Here is a 22,566-nt window from a genome sequence, read left to right as displayed (position 1 = left end):
GACAAATCCAAAAAAAAAAAAAAAAAAAGCACAGGCTGTGAAGGAGACCATATCTCCTCAACAAACTATGTGTACTTTCCTATTATTCCAAAAATCTTATATATTTCTATTTTCAGCTTCTTAAGTTTTTAAGGCTTTTTTTTTTTTTTTTTTTTAATTTTAAGTTGTGGAAATACATCCATTCTCCTGCTAGAGAGCTGAATTAATTTTTTATTTCCAATATATGGTAACTTATACTGGAAAGGAAATGAACTTAATTATCAATGTAAAGATCCATCTTGTCCCACAAAAGTTCTGCTGGTACTTTGCTTGTTGTTGTGTGAAATTAAAGCCAATTGAAAAGATAATATCAAGATAAATACAGCCACTCCCCGGCTTACGTAAGGGGTTGCATTCCGCGTAACTCTACGTAAGTTGGAATTTCCCTAAATGCTTATGCAGTACTCACAACTATGAGTGCTGAATTTGATTATTGCAAAAAAGAAATGATCGACTAAAATTTAAATAGAATTATTTATTCAATTTTTTTTTTTTTTATCTCATTTGCAGAGAAAATTACAAAATTATACAAAATTACAAAAAGAGAGAGGAGACAGACATAACGTCACCAAGTTTTGACTTTTGAGAATCATTGCCAGAATAACCCCCAAATCTAACCTTCTAAATTTCCACAGCCCTCAACGGAAGTTGAGGGCTGTAGAGATTTAGAAGGGTTTTTTCAAAAACATTACAAAATTTCTCTACACCTGCAGAATTGTCACTGGCAACTTCACCACTTACTGTGTTGTGGAAATCAGCACGATACTTGAATCTACAAAACCACCTGAAGCTTGTCACGAACTTGGCTTGGGGTTCACCGTACTTATCTGTAATGTCTTCATAAATACTTCTTGCTTTTGCTTGAATGGTCATTAGACTCAAGGGGCCTCGCTTCTGAATCTGATTTTCCGTCCATATTATTAATAGCTTTTCCATCTTTAATATAGCACCTGAATGCTGTTTTGTGATCACTACTTAAATGTGTTGATCCTTTAACATTTTCTTTTATACACTCACTGTCCTTTAAAATAGTATTCACTGTTGAAGCAGCAAGACCTAATTCCTGTGCAATAGATGACAAACTTTGCCCTGCTTCTTACTTCTTAATTAATCATTTTCATCTTCATTTCTAAATCAATTTTGTTTGGTTTCCTAGCACTGCCACCACTTGTACTTTCCGTTGGTCATTTTCCCTTCGCATTGTAATAAGTAAATAGGAATGAAGAGAAGGTTCTGGAAATTTATGTTTTTTATATGATTGAAGATTTCAGTGAAGGGGAAGGGGAAGGGGAAACATATTTCACCATAATAACGTAAAAACCCACACAATTCCAGTTATCGGGATTATTGCAAATGCAGTAAGATCAAGTTTACTACCCATTTATAATTGGATGCACTAACAGAAAACCCAATAAACCGGAAAGTGCAAATTATTTTTAATGTTTTATGATCGTGACCTCAAGAAATGTGTTTTAGAAAAATATCCCAAAGGCGTTCAAAATTGATTCTTATAACCAAACATATGATAACGATGAAAGGGTAGTGCAATTTCCATTATAAAAATGACCTTTTAGAGAGATAAATAGCTTAGTTATATAGCGAAAATTTCACCTTCTGAGGTCTTGGAACAAATTACAAAAAAAAAAAAAAAAAAAAAAATGTGCTGTTGTGTTCACATTATGTTTTGTTGTTTGTTTGTTGTTTGGTTTTTAGGAGCATTAGCAACTAAGGCCATATTGCTCCGGGGATATGCGGTGGTCATTCCCTGACCTTTCCGCATCCTCCGTATTTGGTGGTGACGGGCTCGAACCCCGGTCTAATCAAGAAGCGTGTGCTACGCACTGTTGCTCCTTCCCACCTGGCTACAGAGGTGCCTTGTTCACATTACGATATTTTCATGATACCTCCATTTATTCTTATGGATGCAAAATACATTTCCACATTTTTTTAAGGTTGCACTGGCTGGCACAAACTTAAGTTGTTGTTGTTGTTGTTATTTGGATTTTAGGAGCATTAGCAACTAAGGCCATATTGCTCCGGGATATGCGGTGGTCATTCCCTGACCTTCCCGCATCCCCCGATTTGGTGGTGACGGGCTCGAACCCCGGTCTAATCAAGAAGCGTGTGCTGCGCACTGCTGCTCCTTCCCACCTGGCTACGGAGGCGCCACAAACTTAAGTAAAGTCGAATATTACATAAGTTGAGGAGTGCCTGTACATTTAATTTTAGTATACTAAGTATAATAACATTTTTAAACTTTATGTTTCAGGCAGTTCTCAACATGATCAAGTCAGTTCTTGTTACTGCCAAAAAGATTTGGGCATGAACTGCTGATCAATATTAGGTAATATCAAGTAATACATTTATGATAAAAAAAAACACTTTTTATACTAGAAAGTGTAAGTGATAGTCAATTTTGATAAATTACTATAGGAATGAAAATATATATATTTTTTTATATCATATCTTTTGGGTAAAATTAATGCTCTTTCACAACATATTTAAAAATTAAACTTTAAACCATAATTCTTGTTAAACTTGCACGGGTATATTCAATAAAACATGTTCCATTTCTTTTGCATCCATTAAAAAAAAAAAAAAAAGCCTTCCTCTCATTTCCAACACAGCCTGAAGGATGAATACGAAATTCATGCAGATAAGATAAAATCAAAAAAATTAATTATTATTATTATTATTAGCCATATGATGCAAGGAAGCCTGAGGCTTATGCTGCACCAGCCAAAACAAATTCCTGAGTTACCCTGAGAGAGAGAGAGAGAGTGTGAGCAAGGGTCAGAAGTAGAAAGGTTATTATTTATTTATTTGGTTTTTAGGAGCATTAGTAACTAAGGTCATATTGCTCCAGGGATATGCAGTGGTCATTCTCTGACCTTTCCGCATCTTCCGTATTTGGTGGTCACGGGCTCGAACCCCGGTGTAATCAAGAAGTGTGTGCTACGCACTGCTGCTCCTGCCCACAGAGGCTACAGAGGTGCCGAAGTAGAAAGGAATCACCAAGAAAGAGAATGATGATATCCAGCTGAGGACCCTCAGGTGGATATCATCATTCCAAGCCCATACTCACCAGATGTGAACCCCTGGGGTAATTCAAGAGTGAAATCTAAATATAACATGGGTGACAAATTTAACATCAAAATTATAAGTTAGCCATGATACAAGTGAAATTAAAATTTAGCATTTTTTTTTTTTTTTTTGTAATTTTACCAGGTAATATCACTTAGAATTTTCTTTTTAATCCATAATTCTTAAGAAATAATACTGAACTTACAGTAAAACACATTGAATATAAATATTGTATGTACTGAACCTTGCAGCAGTCATGCACCTGATTGTAATAAACAGAGTCACACAGCACCTGATAGGTGCTGAAATGTGTTTTTGATTACTGGAAAAAGATTTTGAATTTTTTAAATTCCATTTGAAGAAAATAAATGCTTGCTCTTTTAATAAGTGACTTCTTGATCTTTCAATAAAGGACTGGAATGTCATTACTAGCATTAGCACAAGCAAATGGGCCAAGAAGGCAAACGTATATAACATCAGCCAAAAAAAAAAAAAAAGAAAAAAAAGATACTTCCCCATTTCACAGCTATTCATTAGTTTGTCTAGTTCTTACTTGAATGAATTTATTTAAGCTATCAACTTTCACAACAATGGAAGTTTGTTGCACCATTCAAACACCCGCTGGCTAAAGGCAAACTTCTGCTCATCTATTTTGCAACTGTTCTTCCTCAATTTGAATTTCTGTCTACTCATATGTACAGTCTGAGAAAGAGGAAGAATGCCATCAGCACGCACCAATGTTTCTCAATCCATTCAAACCTTTAAACACCTCAATCAGATCACTTCACAGGCACATAGTCCCCAAATGCTGCAATTTGCAGAATTCAAGCCTTTCTCGGTAAGGGTATCTACCCCCTTTGTTCCTTGCCATTCTCATTCCAGAATTTTTACATCCTGCCAAAAATGAGTCCTGCAGACTTGTATGCATTCCCAAGATGTTGACTGACCAATGTCTTATACAATGGGATAATCATGTCCTTATCACTACTGGCAAAATTCCTGTATATCATTGGCAAAACCACATGAGCTGTCCAGGCAGCTTGTCTGCATTGCTGAGAGAACTTCATTTCCGACTGCACAATTACCCCCAGGTCTTTCTCATTTTCCCTACCGTGACCAGTAATCTCACTACTCTGGGGTTACTGCTACACGTATGCAATACTTTTCATTTTTTGTCAATGTTAAACTTTAATTGCCATTTCTCAGCCCGTCTGCCTAACTTTTCTAGATCCTCTTGCAGTTGTATACTCTCATTACTGTCATTAACCACCCTGCCAACCTTTGTACCATCTGCAAACATCGATATTGAGCCTGATATGCCTTATCAGTATCATTGATAAATATAAAAAGCAACAATGGGCCCAATACAGAGCCCTGGGTGACTCAACTAACATTAGTCCATGAAGAATAGCATCCATTGATAAATACTCTCTCACTCTCTCTCTCTCTATCTCTCTAACTCCATCTTCCCCCACTTAACCATTCTTTTATCCAAAGCAGTAACTTGCCCTTAATGCCACACTGCTCCAGTTTGTATAGCAGTCTCTCATGTGCAACAGTATCAAAAACTTTCCTGAAACCTAAGCATATGATACTTATGACACTGGATACTACGATGTGACCACATCATTGTATACAATAAAACTGGTTAGACAAGATTTTACCTTAACAAACTCATGCTGTGTCTGAAGTATAATAGCAGCCTCCCTACTTCCTGTCTAGATGACCCTGTATTACTAGCAATCTCATTTGTAAATGGCAAAAACCATTTCTGGAAATTATATGACACTTTTTATTTTCTTCACCTCTCAACTTTCTCTTTCTTCAAAATTCTGCATGGTCATTTAGACATTTTATTCTTGTCTATAATTTTTAAAAATAAATAATTAATTTTTTTTAAAATTTTCAATAAATTAAATTAATCAATTATATTATAAATAAGGCTAGGAATGTATGATTTTAGGAATAAATAGTAGATAATAAATAAAACCCAACAAAAATTATTCTCAGAACTTCTGTGCTGACAACTATTGTAAACCAAGTTGTTTGAGAATTATTTATTTAATAAGATATAATATCAAAATACTGTTAAACGGTGTAAATAAAAAACAGATTACTAAGACAGTTCAACAAAAGAAAATTATGTATATGGAAAAGAATTAAATCTAACAGTTTGATATTACTTTTATATACTTACTTTTTTTTAAGAATGGGTAGGTGTAGGTAAAACAACTAAATAATACTGAGATACGAACATTTAAAATAACTAGAATAAATTGTGTTTCCCCATATTTGCATCCCTCAACTTATCTAACACACACTGTACAGTATGTGCAACAACAATATGCAAATATGTAATGAATATTGCTGAAATTCTCGGTAAGTGCTAACAATGCCTTTACTTATAATAACTTTACTTGTAATATGCCTTTATTTATAATAATTTACTTCTTTTTATTATTATTAGCTATATGGTGCAAGGAAGCCTGAGGCTTTTGCTGCACCAGCCAAAAAAAAAAAAAAAAAAAATTCCTGGTTACCCAGCGAGAGAGAGAGAGAGAGAGAGAGAGAGAGAGTCAGAAGTAGAAGGGAATCACCAAGAAAGAGAAGAATGATGATATCCAGCTCAGGACATTGGGTGTGCCAAGTGCATACTCACCAGATGTGACCTCTTGGGGTTATAATAAATAATCATAAATTAAAATTAAACAATTTTAAAATAAAATAGTGCTATAGTGTACCCCTTAGAATGCTGAGCCTGTGGCTCAGCTTGGCCCAACCTGGTTCCAGCACTCTCTTGACACAATCCCAGAGTCCCTGACTCAAGGAATCACCTACCTGAAAGCTGAGGACAAAGACACCACAAACCCTGTGAAATACAAACCAATTGCATGCCTCCCAACAATGTATAAGATCCCTAGGGGCTGCATAACTAAGAAGATAATGGACTGCTTGGACAGCCAGAACATTATGGCCGAGCAGCAGAAGGGGTGTAAGCAGATGAGCACAGGATACAAGGAGGATAAGGATGCAGTTATGGAGTAAACCTAAAAGAAGCACCGGAATCTGTACATGGCTTGTAATGACTACCATAAGGCCTTCAACTCAGTGTCCCATAGCTGGCTGATAGAGACACTGAAGATCTACAAAGTCAACCCAACATTGACACACTTCCTAGAAGCAACCATGGCAAAATAAAGGACAAATGAAGGCTGAAAACGTCATTTCCATTGCATCCATCATCAAGGTCAAGAAATCGTGATTAGACCGATTCCCATCAAATGATGAATCTTCCTGGCAGACTCTCTCTCTCTCTCTCTCTCTCTCTCTCTCTCTCTCTCTCTCTCTCTCTCTCTCTCTCTCTCTCTCTCTCTCTCACTTATCTGATGTACATGGATAACAGAGAACTCTATGCAAAAAACAAAGAGTCAACTTCAACAGCTACTCTGGATCACCAAAGAGTCCAGTGCTGACATCAGGATGCAATTTGGCCTAAACAAATGCAAGATGCCATGGATTGTATCAAGGAAATTCAGTTGGATGAAAATACAAGCTGAAGACCGGTCAACTGGTATTTCCTTGCTAGCTTCTGATGTATTATCCTGGCTACCTGGTTGTGTCTATGAGTGTACTCAGTCTGGGTGATCACCTTTCACCCTGCAGTGATGTGTTGGATTATTATTTCTGAGGCCAGGTGGCATCTTCAACATGTTTCATCTGACGTTCTGGGCTCCTTTGTGATGTATTTTCTATAGTTTCTGGTGTTGATTACCTGGTCTTTGATGGCCAGCAGGAATCCTTCAGTCAGGGAAAGAGCATCCCGCTTGTGAGCCATGCATTGGAAGCACTTTTATCTATGTGATCATGATGGAGATCATTGTAGTGTCTACCATGGGGTGTCTTCTCTGCCCATCTTTCTAGCTTCGTTTGTACCTCCTGGTTGGGAGGGGACTCCTCGCTTAGGTTGAGTGGGGTATACTGCTTGTCTATCTTCCTTATGGCCTGGTGGAGTGCTGCTGTGTGTTTCTGTAAGTAATCCTTCAGGTGACCAATCACTGTCTTCTGTTGCTCAATGAGGTCTATCAGGACCATTCCTCCTTTCCGGGCAATTTTCAGTCTCTCTCCATGGCAGCTCTCGGGTGGTGTTGGCGGCTCTTGGTCATCATTGTTCTTGTCTTTCTCGTGATATCCTTCAGCTTGGTGTTAGTCCAACCTATTACCCTGAAGGAGTATGTTAGCACTGGGACTGCACAGGTGTTTATGGCTTTAACTGTGTTCCCTCCGTTCAGATTTGCTTTTAGCAGGTTCTGAGTCTCTGATGGTATTTTTTGGTCAGGCAAACCTTAATTTCCTTGTGCTGTAACTGCTGAGCCTGCTTCATCCCCAGATATCTGTAGGTCTCTCCTTCTGTCATAGCTTTGATCTCTTTACCAGTCAGCAGCTGGTAGTTCCGGCTGACTAATTTTCACTGGTGAAGTGTTTGGATCTTGCATTTGTCTAGACCAAATTCCATCCTGATGTACTTGTTGAATTCTTCGGTGATCCGGAGTAGCTGCTGGAGTTGCTTCTCGGATGCCAAGTAGAGTTTGATATCATCCATGTACATCAGGTGGGTGAGGGTGTATATGTTCTTTCTCCCTTCTTTGAGGTTATATCCATACTTGCTGCCATTAAGTATGGTGGATAGTGGGTTGAGTGCTAGACAGAACCACAGTGGGCTCAGAGCATCTCCCTGAAAGATTCCTGTTCTGATTAGGATTGGTCTGGTTGTGATGTTCTCGACCTTAATGGTGGTACACCATTTTGCCATTGTTACTCCTAGGAAGTTTGTCACTATCAGATTGACCTTGTAGATCTTCAGGGTCTCTATTACCAAGATATGAGGTATGGATTATTATTATTATTATTATTAGCCATATGGAGCGAAGAAGCCTGAGGCTTATTCTACACCAGCCAAAAAAAATTCAGAATTATCCTCTGTGTGTGTGTATGTGTGTGTGTGAGTGAGAGAGAGAGAGAGAGAGGGGGGGGGAGAGAACAAGAATCAGAAGTAGAAGCGAATCACCAAAAAAGAGAAGAATGATGATATCTAGCTCAGGACTGGATAAACCCATACTCATGATGCAAGAAAGCAAGCTCATACAGAATCAGCCAAAAACAAAGAAAGAGGAAAAGAAATCTTCCCATTTCACTCATCCATTCACTCCAAATGCTTGTCTAGTTCTGCCTTGAATTTATTCAAGCTATCAACTTCTACAAAAGCAGATGGAAGTTTGTTCCAACAATCAACCACATGATGGCTAAAGGCAAATTTCCACACATCTATTCTACAACTATCTTTCCTCAATTTGAATTTATGTCCCCTAAGGCGATTATTCTGAACAAGAGGAACAATCCCATCAGCATTGAGCATGCTCAAACGATTCAAGGCTTTATACACCTCAATCAGATCACCTCTCAGGTGCCTAGTCTCCAGACACTGTAATTTGCAAAAATTAAGCCTTTCTTCATAAGAGCAACCTTTTGTTCCATTCGCAAATCTTGTTACCCTTCGCTGTACTCGTTCCCGCAACTCTACATCCTTCCTAAAATGAGGCCTCCAGACCTGTATATGGTACTCAAGGAGTGGCCTGACCATTGCCTTATACAAGAGGATAATCACCTCCTTATTTCTTCTTGCAAAATTCCTGTATATCACTGACAAGACACCATGAGCTACTCTTGCAGACTGTCTGCACTGCTCAGAAAACTTCATATCTGACTGCTCAATTACCCCGGGGTCCTTTTCATTATCTACAACCCTGAGTGCAGTACCACATAGTTGATATATTACTCTGGGGTTACTACTACCCATATGTACTTTACATTTGTCAATCTAGATATTGATGCAGTAGCATAGTGTCATTAACAACCCTGCCAACCTTCGTATTGTCTGCAAACTTAGACATTAAGCCTGATATACTTTCATCAAAATCATTACAAAACACAGAAAACAACAATGTACCCAACACTGAACCTTGGGGTACTCCACTAATAACATTACTCCATAAAGAGCAGTGTCCATTGATTACCACTCTTCTCCCACTCAACCATCCCTTTATCCATAGCAGCATTTTGCCCCTAATGCCATACTTCTTCAATTTGTACAGTAGTCTTCTATGTGCAACAGCAGCAAAAGCATTCCTAAGATCTAAATATATGATATGAAAATTATTTTTTGCATCCAGTTCCTTTGTGACCGCATCATAGTATCCACTCAAACTGGTCAGACAAGACTTCCCCTTAGCAAACGCATGCTGTGTCCGAACTATAACCAAAGTGTTGTTTAGATGATACTGTGGTGCAGGGGTGGACTGCACCTGGGCACTAAAATTCAAGGTGTGCCTCAAAAAGGTGTACTTTTTTTATGTTTATCTTCAACAATTTCTCCTCCACTTTGCTCTCAGCTAAATAATCATTTAACTCACTACCATAGTTTAATACACCTCTGGCATTCCCCTCCCTGAATTACTCCTCATGTATAAATGTAGATGCAAAATAGTCATTCAGTTTGTTAGCTACCTGAGAAAGATTATCAACAGTTGAACCATCAATATCAAGTGGACCAATGTGATTCATCCCCTTTCTTTTAGAGTTTACATAAGTAAAGAACTCTTTGCTGTTTTTCTTTGCATCCTTTGCCAAAGATTTCTCGTAATCTGCCTTTGCCTGCGTAACCTCTTTTGTGACTTTATGACAGACCAGCTTATATCTACCATAGACTTCTTTTTTTTTTTAGTTAGTTGTTGGCGCATCGGCTTCTGTGGCCATAATGCACCTCCCACGGTTTTTGCAGTACTTTGATCCAAGCCCGAGGCAGAATTTGAACCCGCGACCTTTGGGTTGCCAGGCAGGCACTTTACCCACCTGGCCAGCCCGGTCGGCCCATAGGCTTCTGTGTCACCTATTAATTTATATGTATCCTATGCATTTTTCTTCTCTGTCACATGTCTGATTAGTTCATCTGACATCCATTTAAGCCTAAACCTTAAACAATATTTCTTAGTAGGTATGAAAAGCTTAGTAGCTTCCAATATTACTTCCTTGAATGCTTCCCATTTAGAATTTGCTGTTGGTAACATCATCAGTTGATCCCACTGTATAGAATTTAAAAACTGTCTCAGACCACCACAGTAACCTTTATGAATGCTAAAATCTTTCCCTTTACTCCTGATGGTAGTTACATCTTTGAGTAAATTCCAAATCAGCACACTGTGATCACTGCCACCTAGTGGTTCCTTTATCTGCAGATTCTTAATGCATGTAGAATCACTACTGATAATCAGATCAAGAGTATTACTCCCTCTAGTTGTCTCCCAATCATGCTGATGTAGAAAAAAATCATCCAATAAATCCACAAAAGCCTTGCTAGTGTGCGAGTGACCAACACACAAGTTCCAGTCAATATCTCAGAAGTTAAAATCCTCCATTATAAAGCAATCTGATTTACTGGCCCACTCTTATTTCTAAATGACATAGAACACACAACCTTAACAAGGAACCCCCACTCACAATTTCAAAGAGAAGAAACAAAGACAGTAAGATGGAAAAAAAAAGGCACTCCATGGCGGGCACTACAATGACCTCCATTATGCCTGCATATATAAGATAATAATAATAATAATTTATTTATCCCTATTTTATGTTACACTTTTTTGGGAGATAACAGCAAAAAGGGAGGGAGAACACATAAGCCAATGGGTTTTTAGGGGGTGTTCCCTTAAAAAATTATGAATACAGTAATACCCCGACTTACGCTACCCCGACTTACGCGAACTCGGAGTTACGCGGTTCTTGATTTTTTCGTTTGGCAACGCTGCCGCCCACTATCTTCAAGGTCGTTTTTCGTATGTTATCGATATACGGTGCGACGGCGGAGAATGAGAGCGAAAGATGAACAAAATTCAACTTTGCTGCTTTTATGTTTTTTATATCAGTGAAGGGGAAACACATTTCACCATAATAACGTAAAAACCAACACAATTCCAGCAATCGGTATAATCGCAAATGCAATTAGATCGAGTTTACTACCAGTTTATAACAGATTTCACTAGCAGAAACGCAACTGGATTTTTATTGTTTTATGGTAGTAACCCCTAGAAATGTGAGGTGTTAATAGTGTATCTCTGCCTTTATGGTGTTGTTTATTCAGTTGCTACATGCGCGCAGCTTTGTTTATGCGTATCAAGCGTGCCTCCTCGTTTTGTAATTGTGCTTTATTCCCTAAAAATGAGTAAAATACTTAATTAAAAGTGTGAAAAGGAAGCATCCTGGTGAAGACACTGCAGATTCAGAGAGAAAAAGAAAAGCAATTATCGATAAACAGAGGCGGACTGGATCAAAAATTCTTACCCGGGAAAATTTATAGTGGCCTCATACTATGGTTTATGGCCAAAATCACACTGGCCCACCGGGGTTTCCCCGGTAAGGCTTATGGCCAGTCCGCCTCTGTCGATAGAGAAAAAATATGAAATTGTGAAACGCTTTGAGCGAAATGAAAGACCATGTGATATTGCACGTGCTACAGGCCTAAACGAAGCAACGGCGAAAAGCACATGACAATTGCAAACTTGACAGGTTGAAAATTGAAAAGGGCTCAATTGTAAAGGGCTTAAAAATTTTAGAAAACATAGACTCCAACGAAGAACGCGTTATAGCTACAAAGCAAGGAATAAAAAAATTATTAGCTTGCTACGAAGAAATTCTGCGTGAAAAAAAGAACGCGCTGTGTCGTCAGACGAATTTGTTAGATTTTATGAAGCCATCGACATCGAAATAACTTTTTAACGTAAGTCATTTGTTTTTTTAATACATATTTTGTATTAATATGTATAAAGAACTGCCATTTTATTAATATTTTTCTTCTAAACTAGTGTTTTTGTTAGTCCTTGGTCCCAATTAAGCAAAATTTATATGTATTTATATGCAAAGTTTTACCCCGACTTACGCGATTTTCGTCGGACCCACCTATCGCGTAACTTCGGGGTATTACTGTATACAGATATACAATAGAAAAATGTACAGTTTTGAAATTGTACAGGTAATGTTCAACATAAATAAAAGACAAATAAATTGGAGTTTTTTAGTACATTTCTTTACAGAAGACTTCAAAAAGTATCACTACTTATAACATCATTGTGAACATTTTTCAATTAAATGAGGAGAGAAAAGAAAAATGATGAGATACATGCACAGAAATTTACAAACTATTTGCAAACTGCTTCCTTTAACATTTGTACATTATTTCCATGTTGGTGTTTTTAAAATCCAGGAGTTTGAGTGGAAGGTAATTTGAATCAGACATCCCTGGTGATGTGTTCGATTAGTAGTTTCTTGAATTGATTTAGTGAAGTGACATTTTTGATTTTTGCGGGAAGTTTGTTCCAGGTTTTAGCACCTCTGTATTTTATGCTTTTCTGAAAAGCAGAATCTTCAGGTTGGCTTCATTTCTTAGATTGTATTATATTTCTTCTTCGTCTGTGGTTATGAAAAAGGATCTGAAGACAGGGGGGGGGGGAAAGTCTGCAGCCTTCATAGCATTGTAAACAAGGATTGCCTCAGCTTTCTGCAATAGCTGGTAGATGCTTAGGAGTCTCACTTCCTTATATCTCTAACTAACCAATGCGTTCCAGGGAAGCCCCAAAATTGAACGAAAGCATCGATTGAGAATGGAGTTGATTCTCGCAAGGTTTTCTTGGCTGGTGGTACCCCATGAGATGATTCCATAGGTGAGGTGCGGCTGAATTAAAGAAAGGAATACTTGTCTGAGAAGAGAAGAAGACACCCAGGCAGAGGCCCTGGCGAGTATTCCCGCTAATGACGAAGTTTTCTTTCGTAGGGTTATCATTTGTTTTGCCCAACTTAGCTTATCGTCTAGCCAGATTCCGAGAAACTTGGTTTCATTCACCCTTTCAAGTTGTTTTTCTTTGTATGTTACGTCTAAATCAATATTTAGTGGTTTGTTTTTCGTTCTAAACACCACATATTTTGATTTTTCTGGATTCAGTATAAGCTGATTCTTTTGAAGCCAATTATGCATCACAGAAAGCAAGGCAGAGATTTTGAGTTGGAGCTCATTAGGGTCTTTATCTGTGATTAGGATGGAAATATCATCGGCATACGCTACTAGGTGTGGAAGAAGAGAGAGAGAGAAATTCATCGACGTAAAGAACAAATAGGATAGGTCCAAGAAGTGAGCCTTGAGGTACTCCCCTGGAGAAATAACAGATGTCAGAGTATGATTGATTTGTTCTTACGACAAACGGCCGCTCAGTAAGGTAGTTTTCACGGAGAAGGTTAATTTTCCCTCTCAAGCCAAGTTTATTGAGTTTGTTAAGTAGAATAGTATGGTTTATGCAATCAAAAGCTTTAGATAAGTCAAGAAACAGTGCTATAGCATAGTGACCCTTTTCAAGACTATCAATGATCCTTGAGCAGCAGAAGTCAACAATTGCAAGATCAGTGGATCTTTTAGAGCGATAAGCATACTGTTGTTGATGGATCAGCTACCTACTGACAAACTATATTGGGAATATGCCATAATCATAATAACTGACAAGACAATTCTACACAACAGACTAGAGAACTTCATTGACAAGAAAGAAAGGGATACCTACCTGATTGACGTAGTGGTGCCCAACACCAGCAACCTCCAGAAAACTTATTAGGAAAAAGATCAGGAGATCCACAGATCTAAGAGGGGAAGTACAAGAAATGTGGCATATGGAACAAATAATGCCCATCCCAAACACCATGTCAACCACATGCATGGTGCCAAAATGTCTCCATAAGGACCTAGCAGCAATGGCTACCCAGAAAACACTTACATGGAATTCCAAAAAACTGTGATCCTGAACATAGGACAGCAAGAGAGCTCCTCATCCAATAGTAATAATAATAATGGTAACTGGACATAACATTATAACTAACACCCATGCACTTTGTACCAGTACCTGTCATGGGGCAGAAAAATTGCCATAAAGGAGAAAAATTTATAATAATAATATCATAATAAAAGTGATGAAGTGGAAAGTTAAAATTGTATGCAAATTGTAATGCTGAACTCAAGATATGCCTTACAAGCATAATTCGAAGTAAACAATAATTGTTTTACTTCAAAACTTTTCAAATAAAATTTCATTTATATTTAGGAAGGTACTGAAAGTTTCAGCCATTAACCATGAACCAAAACTAAATTAATGCACAACTCTTATTTTGGAGAGGTACAGGACAGTTCCTGTGTCTCTACTGCCAGAGGCGCATTATAGCCATAGTAGCTTATGCGCCATTAAACTCCCATAACAACAACAACAACAACAATCTACTGCCAGGTTAAAAATAAAAAAAATTGGAAATTTTAAATTTCCTATAGTGATCCTATACTTCCAAATAAAGCATCATTTACAGGAAATCAATTTACAGTACAAGGAACTGCTTCCATGCAACTATCTAAATAAAGCCTTAAACACAAATATGCAAAATCAATAAAAGTGATGTCGTGCCAAAATCTCCAAGACAGACCATGGTTGCAGGCCCTGGAGATTTCGGTTTCCTTATCTCACAAAGTGCAGTAACTTCATTAAATATGCCCCTTTCTTTGCAGTTTACTACTAAAAATGTTGTGTTGTAAATACAAAAAGTCAAAGGGTTCTAATGTATGCTGCAGCTAATGTAAGTTTTCAAAAGAGAACAGACAAAGCTTATATCCCTTCAAAATTGTAATTCAAAATCTCCACTTCACAGTGTAAACTAGTGAAACTAAATGTGTTTAAAATATACATCAAACATTGAATTCTGCTTAGTGCTAATATAACATACAATTTGTTGAAAGAAACCTATATAACAATTACAATTTCTTTCAACAAATTGAATGATATATTAACAATAAACAAAGTTGAATGGGGTGCTTTGTTGACATCCTTTTAAAAATTGAGTAATAAAAAAAAATAACAGTCACAATGCAAAGCTTTAGGTTTTGGAAGGGAAGGAAGACCACAAGTAGATTTCTCCATTTCATTACAACCCTCTCTCTCTCTCTCTCTCTCTCTCTCTCTCCTCTCTCTCTCTCTCTCTCTCTCTCTCTCTCTCTCTCTCACACACACACACACACACACACATGCATGCATGCATGCACGTCCATTGAGTTTAATGTGTTGTTGAAAATAATTTGCGTAAGGTGAATCATTTTCTCATAACATAAAAATGAGAAATTGGGTGGGTTATATTCCGAATTATATTATTAGACACCCTTCTCCCAAAAAGGTGCACTTCAAGTTACGAACAGCAAACAAGCAAACTTTACAGTGAACACTAAATCTGGTCAATCTACAAACTTCTCATGTGAAATGAGCATTTCAGTGATGTATTTTTAAAAAAAAAAAAATTTTTTTATTGCATCTCTAGTGGTGCCACCATAGCCAGGTGGGCAGGAGCAGCAGTGCGCAGAATACGCTTCTTGATTACATCGGGGTTTGAGCCCGTGACCACCAAATACGGAGGATGTGGAAAGGTCAGGGAATGACCACCGCATATCCCAGCAGCAATATGGCCTTAGTTGCTAATGCTCCTAAAAACCAAACAACAACAACAACAGCATCTCTAGTTGAGGCAAGTAAGAAAGTCATTATGAATGTACAATAAGTGGTCTCAGATAATATAAAAAGTTACTCTACCACAGAAGAGAAGAGTGGTAGAATTATCCCTCAAATGTACTGGGATATTTACTTTTACTAGTTTCCAGTGTGAAATTAGTAGTTCTTGAATGCACTGCTTTTTTTTTTTTATATATCCATCTTGGGAGAAATGATAATATCCATTTGATCGAAATTATATAAAGAGACATGGTATATCATGTTTGTACTATATATCTTTTGTAAATTATCAATTTTGGTTTTACTGTACAACATTATGTTTCTAAATCATTTTACATACTTATAATATTTATATATTAAAATTTGATCAAAAAAATTATAATCAATATGATTTTATAGACAATGAAGTATAATCACTTACCTAAAACAATTACGTTTAATGAGCCATTATCTTCACCATGATTGTTTTTCAGATTTAATGTATACGGTCCACCATCTACTCTTTTAGCATCAACAATATTGATTATAGTGTGGTCATCAAAATTAGAAATAGTAGTGCAGTCATTAGGTTTCAGTTCTTTACCATGAGCAGTCCACATTATTGTTGGAATTGGCTCACCAACAAATTTTATATCAGCATTAATAGTATTTCCAGCTTTCACTTTCAACTCCTTCATTGGTGTTAAAATTTTTGGAGCCACTAAAATTAACAAGAACAAAAAATATATTTAAATATGAATAAATATTTTAGTTTGCTAGAAGATAGTGAATTTTGATATTTTAAACCACATCTGAAAAATAAAGACAAAGTTAAAATATCACTGTGTGTGTGTGTGTGTGTGTGTGTGTGTGTGTGTGTGTGTGTGTGTGTGTGTGTGTGTGTGTATGTGTGTTTTTATGAAAGCCCAAACACGAGAGGTATTAGAACCAATAGTACTTAGTACCGTGCTTGAGTTGGAGGTTGAGAAGATGAAAGAAGATATTTGTTGACATTGGACTTCTGCTGACTGTAATTTTCAGGAAATACGTATGAAGAAAGGTTGTTCCAGAAAACGGCAGTTGAATGAATAAACGAGGAAGATGAAAAGTTGGTTCTGTGGGTTTGAAGTTGGGCAGTAAATGGATGTTGGCTGGTGGCGGCATGTGTTTGGATTGTTTTGAAAGAAGGAGAGAGCGGGAATTATAGAAGCCAATTCAGAAGAACAGTGCCCATGGAAGTATCTGTAGAAGAGGCATGCAGCAGAAACAGTATGTCTATGAGACAGCGAGTGGAGAGACTCTGTTAGAGATGAATCATTAATTAACCTAACTGCCCTCTTCTGAATGGAATCAAGAAGCCTGAAAGAGGTTTTGGGGGCACCACCCCAGATGTGGGAACAATATTCCATGGCAGGGTGGATTTGCAATTTATACAGAGTTAGCAGCTGTTTGGAAGAAAAGTAATGCCGAGAGTGAAAGAGAAAATCAAGTTTTTTAGATGCAGAGGAAGCAACATTTGTAATGTGCTTGTGCCAAGAGAGATTAGAAGTCAGGGTAATCCCCAAAAGAGATATATCATTTTGCGTAGAAATCGAAGTGTCACTAAAGATAAGCATAGGAGCAGAAGAATCCTTTTTGCGAGATATAAGACAAGACTGAGTTTTATAAGGGTTGAAATCAACTAAGTTGTCTTTGCCCCACTGGAGAATTACCTGAAGATAGGAATTTAAGGAATTGGTAGCAGATTTTCGAGAAGTTGAAGCTGACTGAGCAGGACAAGGTTTCTCAAATTGGAAAGTGGAATGTAATGTGCTATCATCGGCAAAACTATGGATAGGATTTCCAGTCAATGGAAGAAGGTCATTAATATACAAGAGGAAAAGAGTGGGGGAAAGAACTGAACCTTGGAGGACACCGGCATTAGTGGAGAAGTTAGAAGAGAGAGACCCATCTACCATCATCCTCAGTGAGCGATCAGAGAGAAAACTGGATAACCAATTACTAAAAACAGTTGGCAAACCATAAGATAGAAGCTTGTTTAGAAGACCTTTATGGCAAACGTGATTGAAAGTCTTCGAGATATCAAGAGAAACTACTTGTGTTTCACCGAACCTTTCCATTGAATTAGCCCATAAATGGGTAACATAGGCCGGAATATCACCAGTGGATCGACACTGACGGAATCCATACTGGCAATCGTTGATCAGACGGAAAGTTTCTAGACAGTTTAAGAGTTGGTGGTTAATTGATTTCTCCATTACTATAGAAAGAGTAGAAGTAATTGCAATGGTACGATAATTGGTTGGGAGGGATTTGTCACCCTTTTTAGGAACTGGCTGGATATGAGCAAATTTCCAAGCAGAAGGAAACACACCTTTGGAATAAGAAAGTGAAAAAAGACGGCAAAGAATAGGAGTAAGTTCAGGAGCATGGGTTTTGAGAACAAGTGGAGAAATACCATCGGGACCTGGAGCTTTCTTAGCATCAAGATTCGTCAAAATCCTTCTGACAACCTTTTGATGGAAGACCACAGGAGGCACTGAATGGAGCGTGTTGTGAGGTGTTTTACCAAGATCATTAATACATGAGTTGGAAGAAAAATGGGATGCTAGCAGGTCAGCTTTATCCTTGGCTGAAGTGACAACAGAACCATCTGGTTTGGACAGAGGTGGGAGAAGAGATGGGCAAAAGTTGCGGCCAATAACTTTGGCAAGAGACCAGAATGCTTGGTTACCATTAGGGCAAGAGGCAAGTTTTCTACTCTTAACCTGTTCAAACTCTAGTTTGGACTGATTAATAACTGCTTTACAATTGTTGCGAGCTTTAGTGTAGGCTAAAAATGAAACTGGAGAATTAGAAACATGCCAATTACGATATGCAACATTCTTCTCTTGAACAGCCTTAGCACATTTATTGGAAAACCAAGGTTTAGATAAAGGACGAGATTTTAAAGTGGAGTGTGGGATAAAGGATTCCATTCCTGCAAGAATAATTTCACTGACACGATCTGAACAAACGTTGACATCAGAAGTTTTGAAACAGTAATCCGACCAAGGAAAAGAAGTCTCGCAGGTCATCCCATTTTGCATTCTTGTAATGCCAAACAACACGAGGTTGGGAATAGCCATGAGATAAAGGTTCCATTGGAGAAGAGACAATCACCAGGTTGTGATCTGAAGTGCCTAAAGGACCTCTCACTTCGACCGTGTACTTTGAAGGGTTGTTTGTGAGAAAAAGATCAAGTGTATTGGCTGTATGATTAGGATTGTCCGGTATTCTAGTAGGTAAATGAACAATCTGTGCAAGGTCATTAGTAATTGCAAAAGCCTCAGCATCTCAACCAGCTGGGTCGGTGTGACTAGAAAATGGAAGCCAGCTGGAGTTGTGAACATTAAAATCACCAAGGAAAATTAACTCACTGTTATGAAAGTTGGACTGGAAAAGTCAAGTTGCAAAGAGAGGAAGTCAAAGTGGAGTTGGGAGAATGGTAGAGGCAACAGATGAATTTTACACAATGAGGTAGAGAGATTTTATGCCAGAGAAGATCAAAGAGAGGAGATTCCAAATTGCCAAGTCTCTGACAGGGAATATCAGAACGGACATATGCACAAGTACCACCTTTGAGGCAAAAGGAATCATACAGCAAATAATTTGGGCATCTGAGATGAGCAGTAGTTGAATCTACCGAAAACTGAGATTCTGTCAGAAAAAGTACACGGGGTTTGGCAGACTGCAAGTGGAAATGGACATCGTTGAGATTAGAATTGACACCACATATATTTGTGAAATTAATTAGGAAGTGATTGGGAGGTTTAGATCTTTTCGCAGATAAGCTTGCTCTATTTGTTTGACAATTCATGGTGTATTCAATAGTAAGAAAAAGTGGGTGGGACATGCTGTATGAAGTAATGAAATTTTTGGATATGGTGTACACATGGTAAGAATATACGTACATCCTTGGTGTGTGTGTGTGTGTGTGTGTGTGTGTGTGTGTGTGTGTGTGTGTGTGTGTGTGTGTGTGTGTGTGTGTGTGTGTGTGTGTGTGTGTGTGTGTGACCCCCCTCTAGTCTCAAGCTTCATAAAGTGAAGTTACATGTGACCACATGAGATTTTACCATAATTTGTTAATGCAATGTTTTCTTTTTGAATAACGTCAAGAGGTGCAGTGTTTTTATGTCATTTAGTCTGTCTCCTCCAATTTTAGCAAAGACAGTGACAGGTCACCTGACTAACAGGTGATAAACTTTCTTTTAAATTTCTGGAAAAAAATAATTTTTTTTTTTTTTTTTTTTTTTTTTTATTCTTCTTTGACGATACTAATATTCCTTCATAATGTATTGCAATACTAGATAGCGTAATACATATCACTGCATTTAGGAATCTATTAGATTAGTTTAGTATTGTGAATTAATTAATTAAATTTATTAATCTTATTAATTTTCACTGTTAATTAATTGTATTCAATTGATTAATCATGCCCCAAACTAGCAAAGGAGGAGAACTGAAGGGGGCGATTCTCCATTGCAGCACAGCCTAAAAAAAATAAGCAACTTATAAATTGTTTGCAGACCTTTCTGGAGCAGGACATGATCTAGTCAAGGAGGATGCCTTTGTGTGTGTGTGTGCTTGGTGCCAAGAGTGTCAAGAAATTAGGTGCCAACTCAGCATTCTGATGGGTGTCCATGAGAGTTTGAAGAGTCAGATAGATGCTCTCGAACTAATTAAAATCGGAGACCCATCAAGTTCTCAGCTACCCAACTCAATGCCAGAGCTCCGTCTTGTGCATCAGGCAAAACAGCAGCAATCTCGAAGGCAGAATGCACTGGTCCCAATGGAGTTAGTTATTGTCAGTGACTCTATTGTCAGGGAGATGCAAAATATATTGTGTAAAAAGGATTGGTGGAATAGGACCAGGTTATGTCTGACAGGGGCAAAGTTGCTGATGTACAGTAGATATCATCAACTTTACCCCTGGCAGAGATACCCTGGTCCTATTTTTCGAGACACTAAAATTAACAAGTACAGATCAATATTTAAAGAAAAAAGTTGCGATTAGTGTTAAATTTGAAAGCGTCTACAATTCTGCCCAGACATGATAGAAGGGAGTACATGATGAGAGCCTTGTCAATCAATTTGGCCCTGGAGATACTGTGCTAGGCTCATGGGGTAGAATTTATTCATTGAGGTTTGTACTTGTTAAGAGGGACTGCTTCTACAGGGATGGGATACACTTAAATAGAAAGGTGCAAGAATATTTTCTGATGCTAAAGAGGCAGTTTTAGGGGAGTTGGAAAACTGCTAGCTTGTGGGATTCACAGATTAAAAGATTAACAGTAGCTGCAGGTAAAGGTGAAATTGATTCATGCTCTACTTCTATTAGAATGAGCAGCAGTTTGAAAAGCAAGGTGGCAGGGATTTCAAGAACTTCTGGGAGTCATCATGGAACAAGTAAATACATGGGCTGTGTTCGGGTAACTAAGTGTAAGAACAGAGGTATGTACACTTGCACATTCAACAATGCTAGGAGTACAATAAATAAATTTGATAAATATGAACTGCTAGTCACGACACCAAAGGCAGATACTGTTGGGATATCAGAGATGTGGTGCCACACAGATATTTGCAGAATTGGAATTTGGGAGTGTGATTTTGTACAGAAAGGATAGACAGGATAGGAAGGGAAGAGGAGTTATGTTGTTAGTTAAGAAACACATAAAATCTAAGGAAGTGCATCCAGTTGACATAGGTGGATATGAAATTTTGAGTCACTTTTGTGTGATAAAGCAAAAATTAGAGTAGGTGTGTGTTATAGGCCTAATGAATCTGATGAGTATAATGAGCAATCGTGCAGAAAAATTGAGTGGGCCAGTAAATCAGAATGTCTAAAAATGGGGAATTTTAACTTTACAGATATTGACTGGAACTAGTCGGTTGGTCATTCAAACACTAGCAAGACTTTTGTGGATTTACTGGTTGACTGTTTTTGACAGCAGTGTTCGAGAAGGAAACAGAGGGAGTAATACTCTTGATCTGATTATTAGCATTAGCATTAGCATTAGTAGAGGCATTTGATGCAAGAAAGCAAGCTTATGCAGCATCAGCCAAAAAAAAAAAAAAAAAAAAAAAACCACTTCCACTTCACCCCTCCGTTCGTTCAAAATACCTGTCCAGCTGAGCCTTAAACTTATTTAGGCTATCAACCTCCCACCACAAGGGATGGAAGTCTGTTCCACCAACCAACCACCCGCTGGCTAAAGGCAAATTTCCGCACGTCTATCCTACATCTGTCTTTCCTCAATTTGAATTTATGCCCTCTCAGGTGATTATTCTGAGCTAGAGGAAGAATCCCATCAGCATTGAGCATGCTTAAACCATTCAAGGCTTTATACACCTGTATCAGATCACCTCGCTGGTGCCTAGTCTCCAGACACTGTAATTTGCAAAACTTAAGCCGTTCTTCGTAAGAGCACCCCTTTGTTCCATTCACTAATCTTGTTGCCCTTCTCTGTACTCGTTCCAGCAGCTCTACATCCTTCTTGAAATGAGGCCTCCAGACCTGTATACAGTACTCTAGGTGTGGCCTGACCATCGCCTTATACAATGGAATAATCACCTCCTTATCCCTGCTGGAAAAATTCCTGTATATCATTGACAATACTCCATGAGCTACTCTTGCAGCCCGTCTGCACTGCTCAGAGAACTTCATATCTGCCTGCACAACCACCCCCAAGTCCCTTTCATTCTCTACCACTGTCAGTGTTGTACCACAGAGTTGATACGTTGCTCTGGGGTTGCTGTTTCCCATGTGTAGTACTTTACATTTGTCAATGTTAAA

The 22,566-nt window shown here is 38.0% G+C and overlaps 1 protein-coding gene across 2 annotated transcripts in view; it reads right to left on the bottom strand.

Annotated features, from left to right (window-relative positions):
• The window catches only part of LOC150079033 (twitchin-like), a 2,795,346-nt gene that overhangs the window by 1,071,392 nt on the left and 1,701,388 nt on the right, over positions 1-22,566 (bottom strand). For both annotated transcript variants that reach the window (XM_090382361.1, XM_090382360.1), the window contains one exon: positions 16,174-16,452. In XM_090382361.1, the coding sequence (XP_090238487.1) occupies positions 16,174-16,452 (279 nt within the window). The remainder of the gene's footprint in view (positions 1-16,173; positions 16,453-22,566) is intronic.

The sequence above is a fragment of the Mastigoproctus giganteus genome, chromosome 10 (genome assembly GCF_048544385.1).
Source record: "Mastigoproctus giganteus isolate SK-2022 chromosome 10, ASM4854438v1, whole genome shotgun sequence".
Lineage (NCBI taxonomy): Eukaryota > Metazoa > Arthropoda > Arachnida > Uropygi > Thelyphonidae > Mastigoproctus > Mastigoproctus giganteus.
This window is presented reverse-complemented; position numbering and strand designations above follow the sequence as displayed.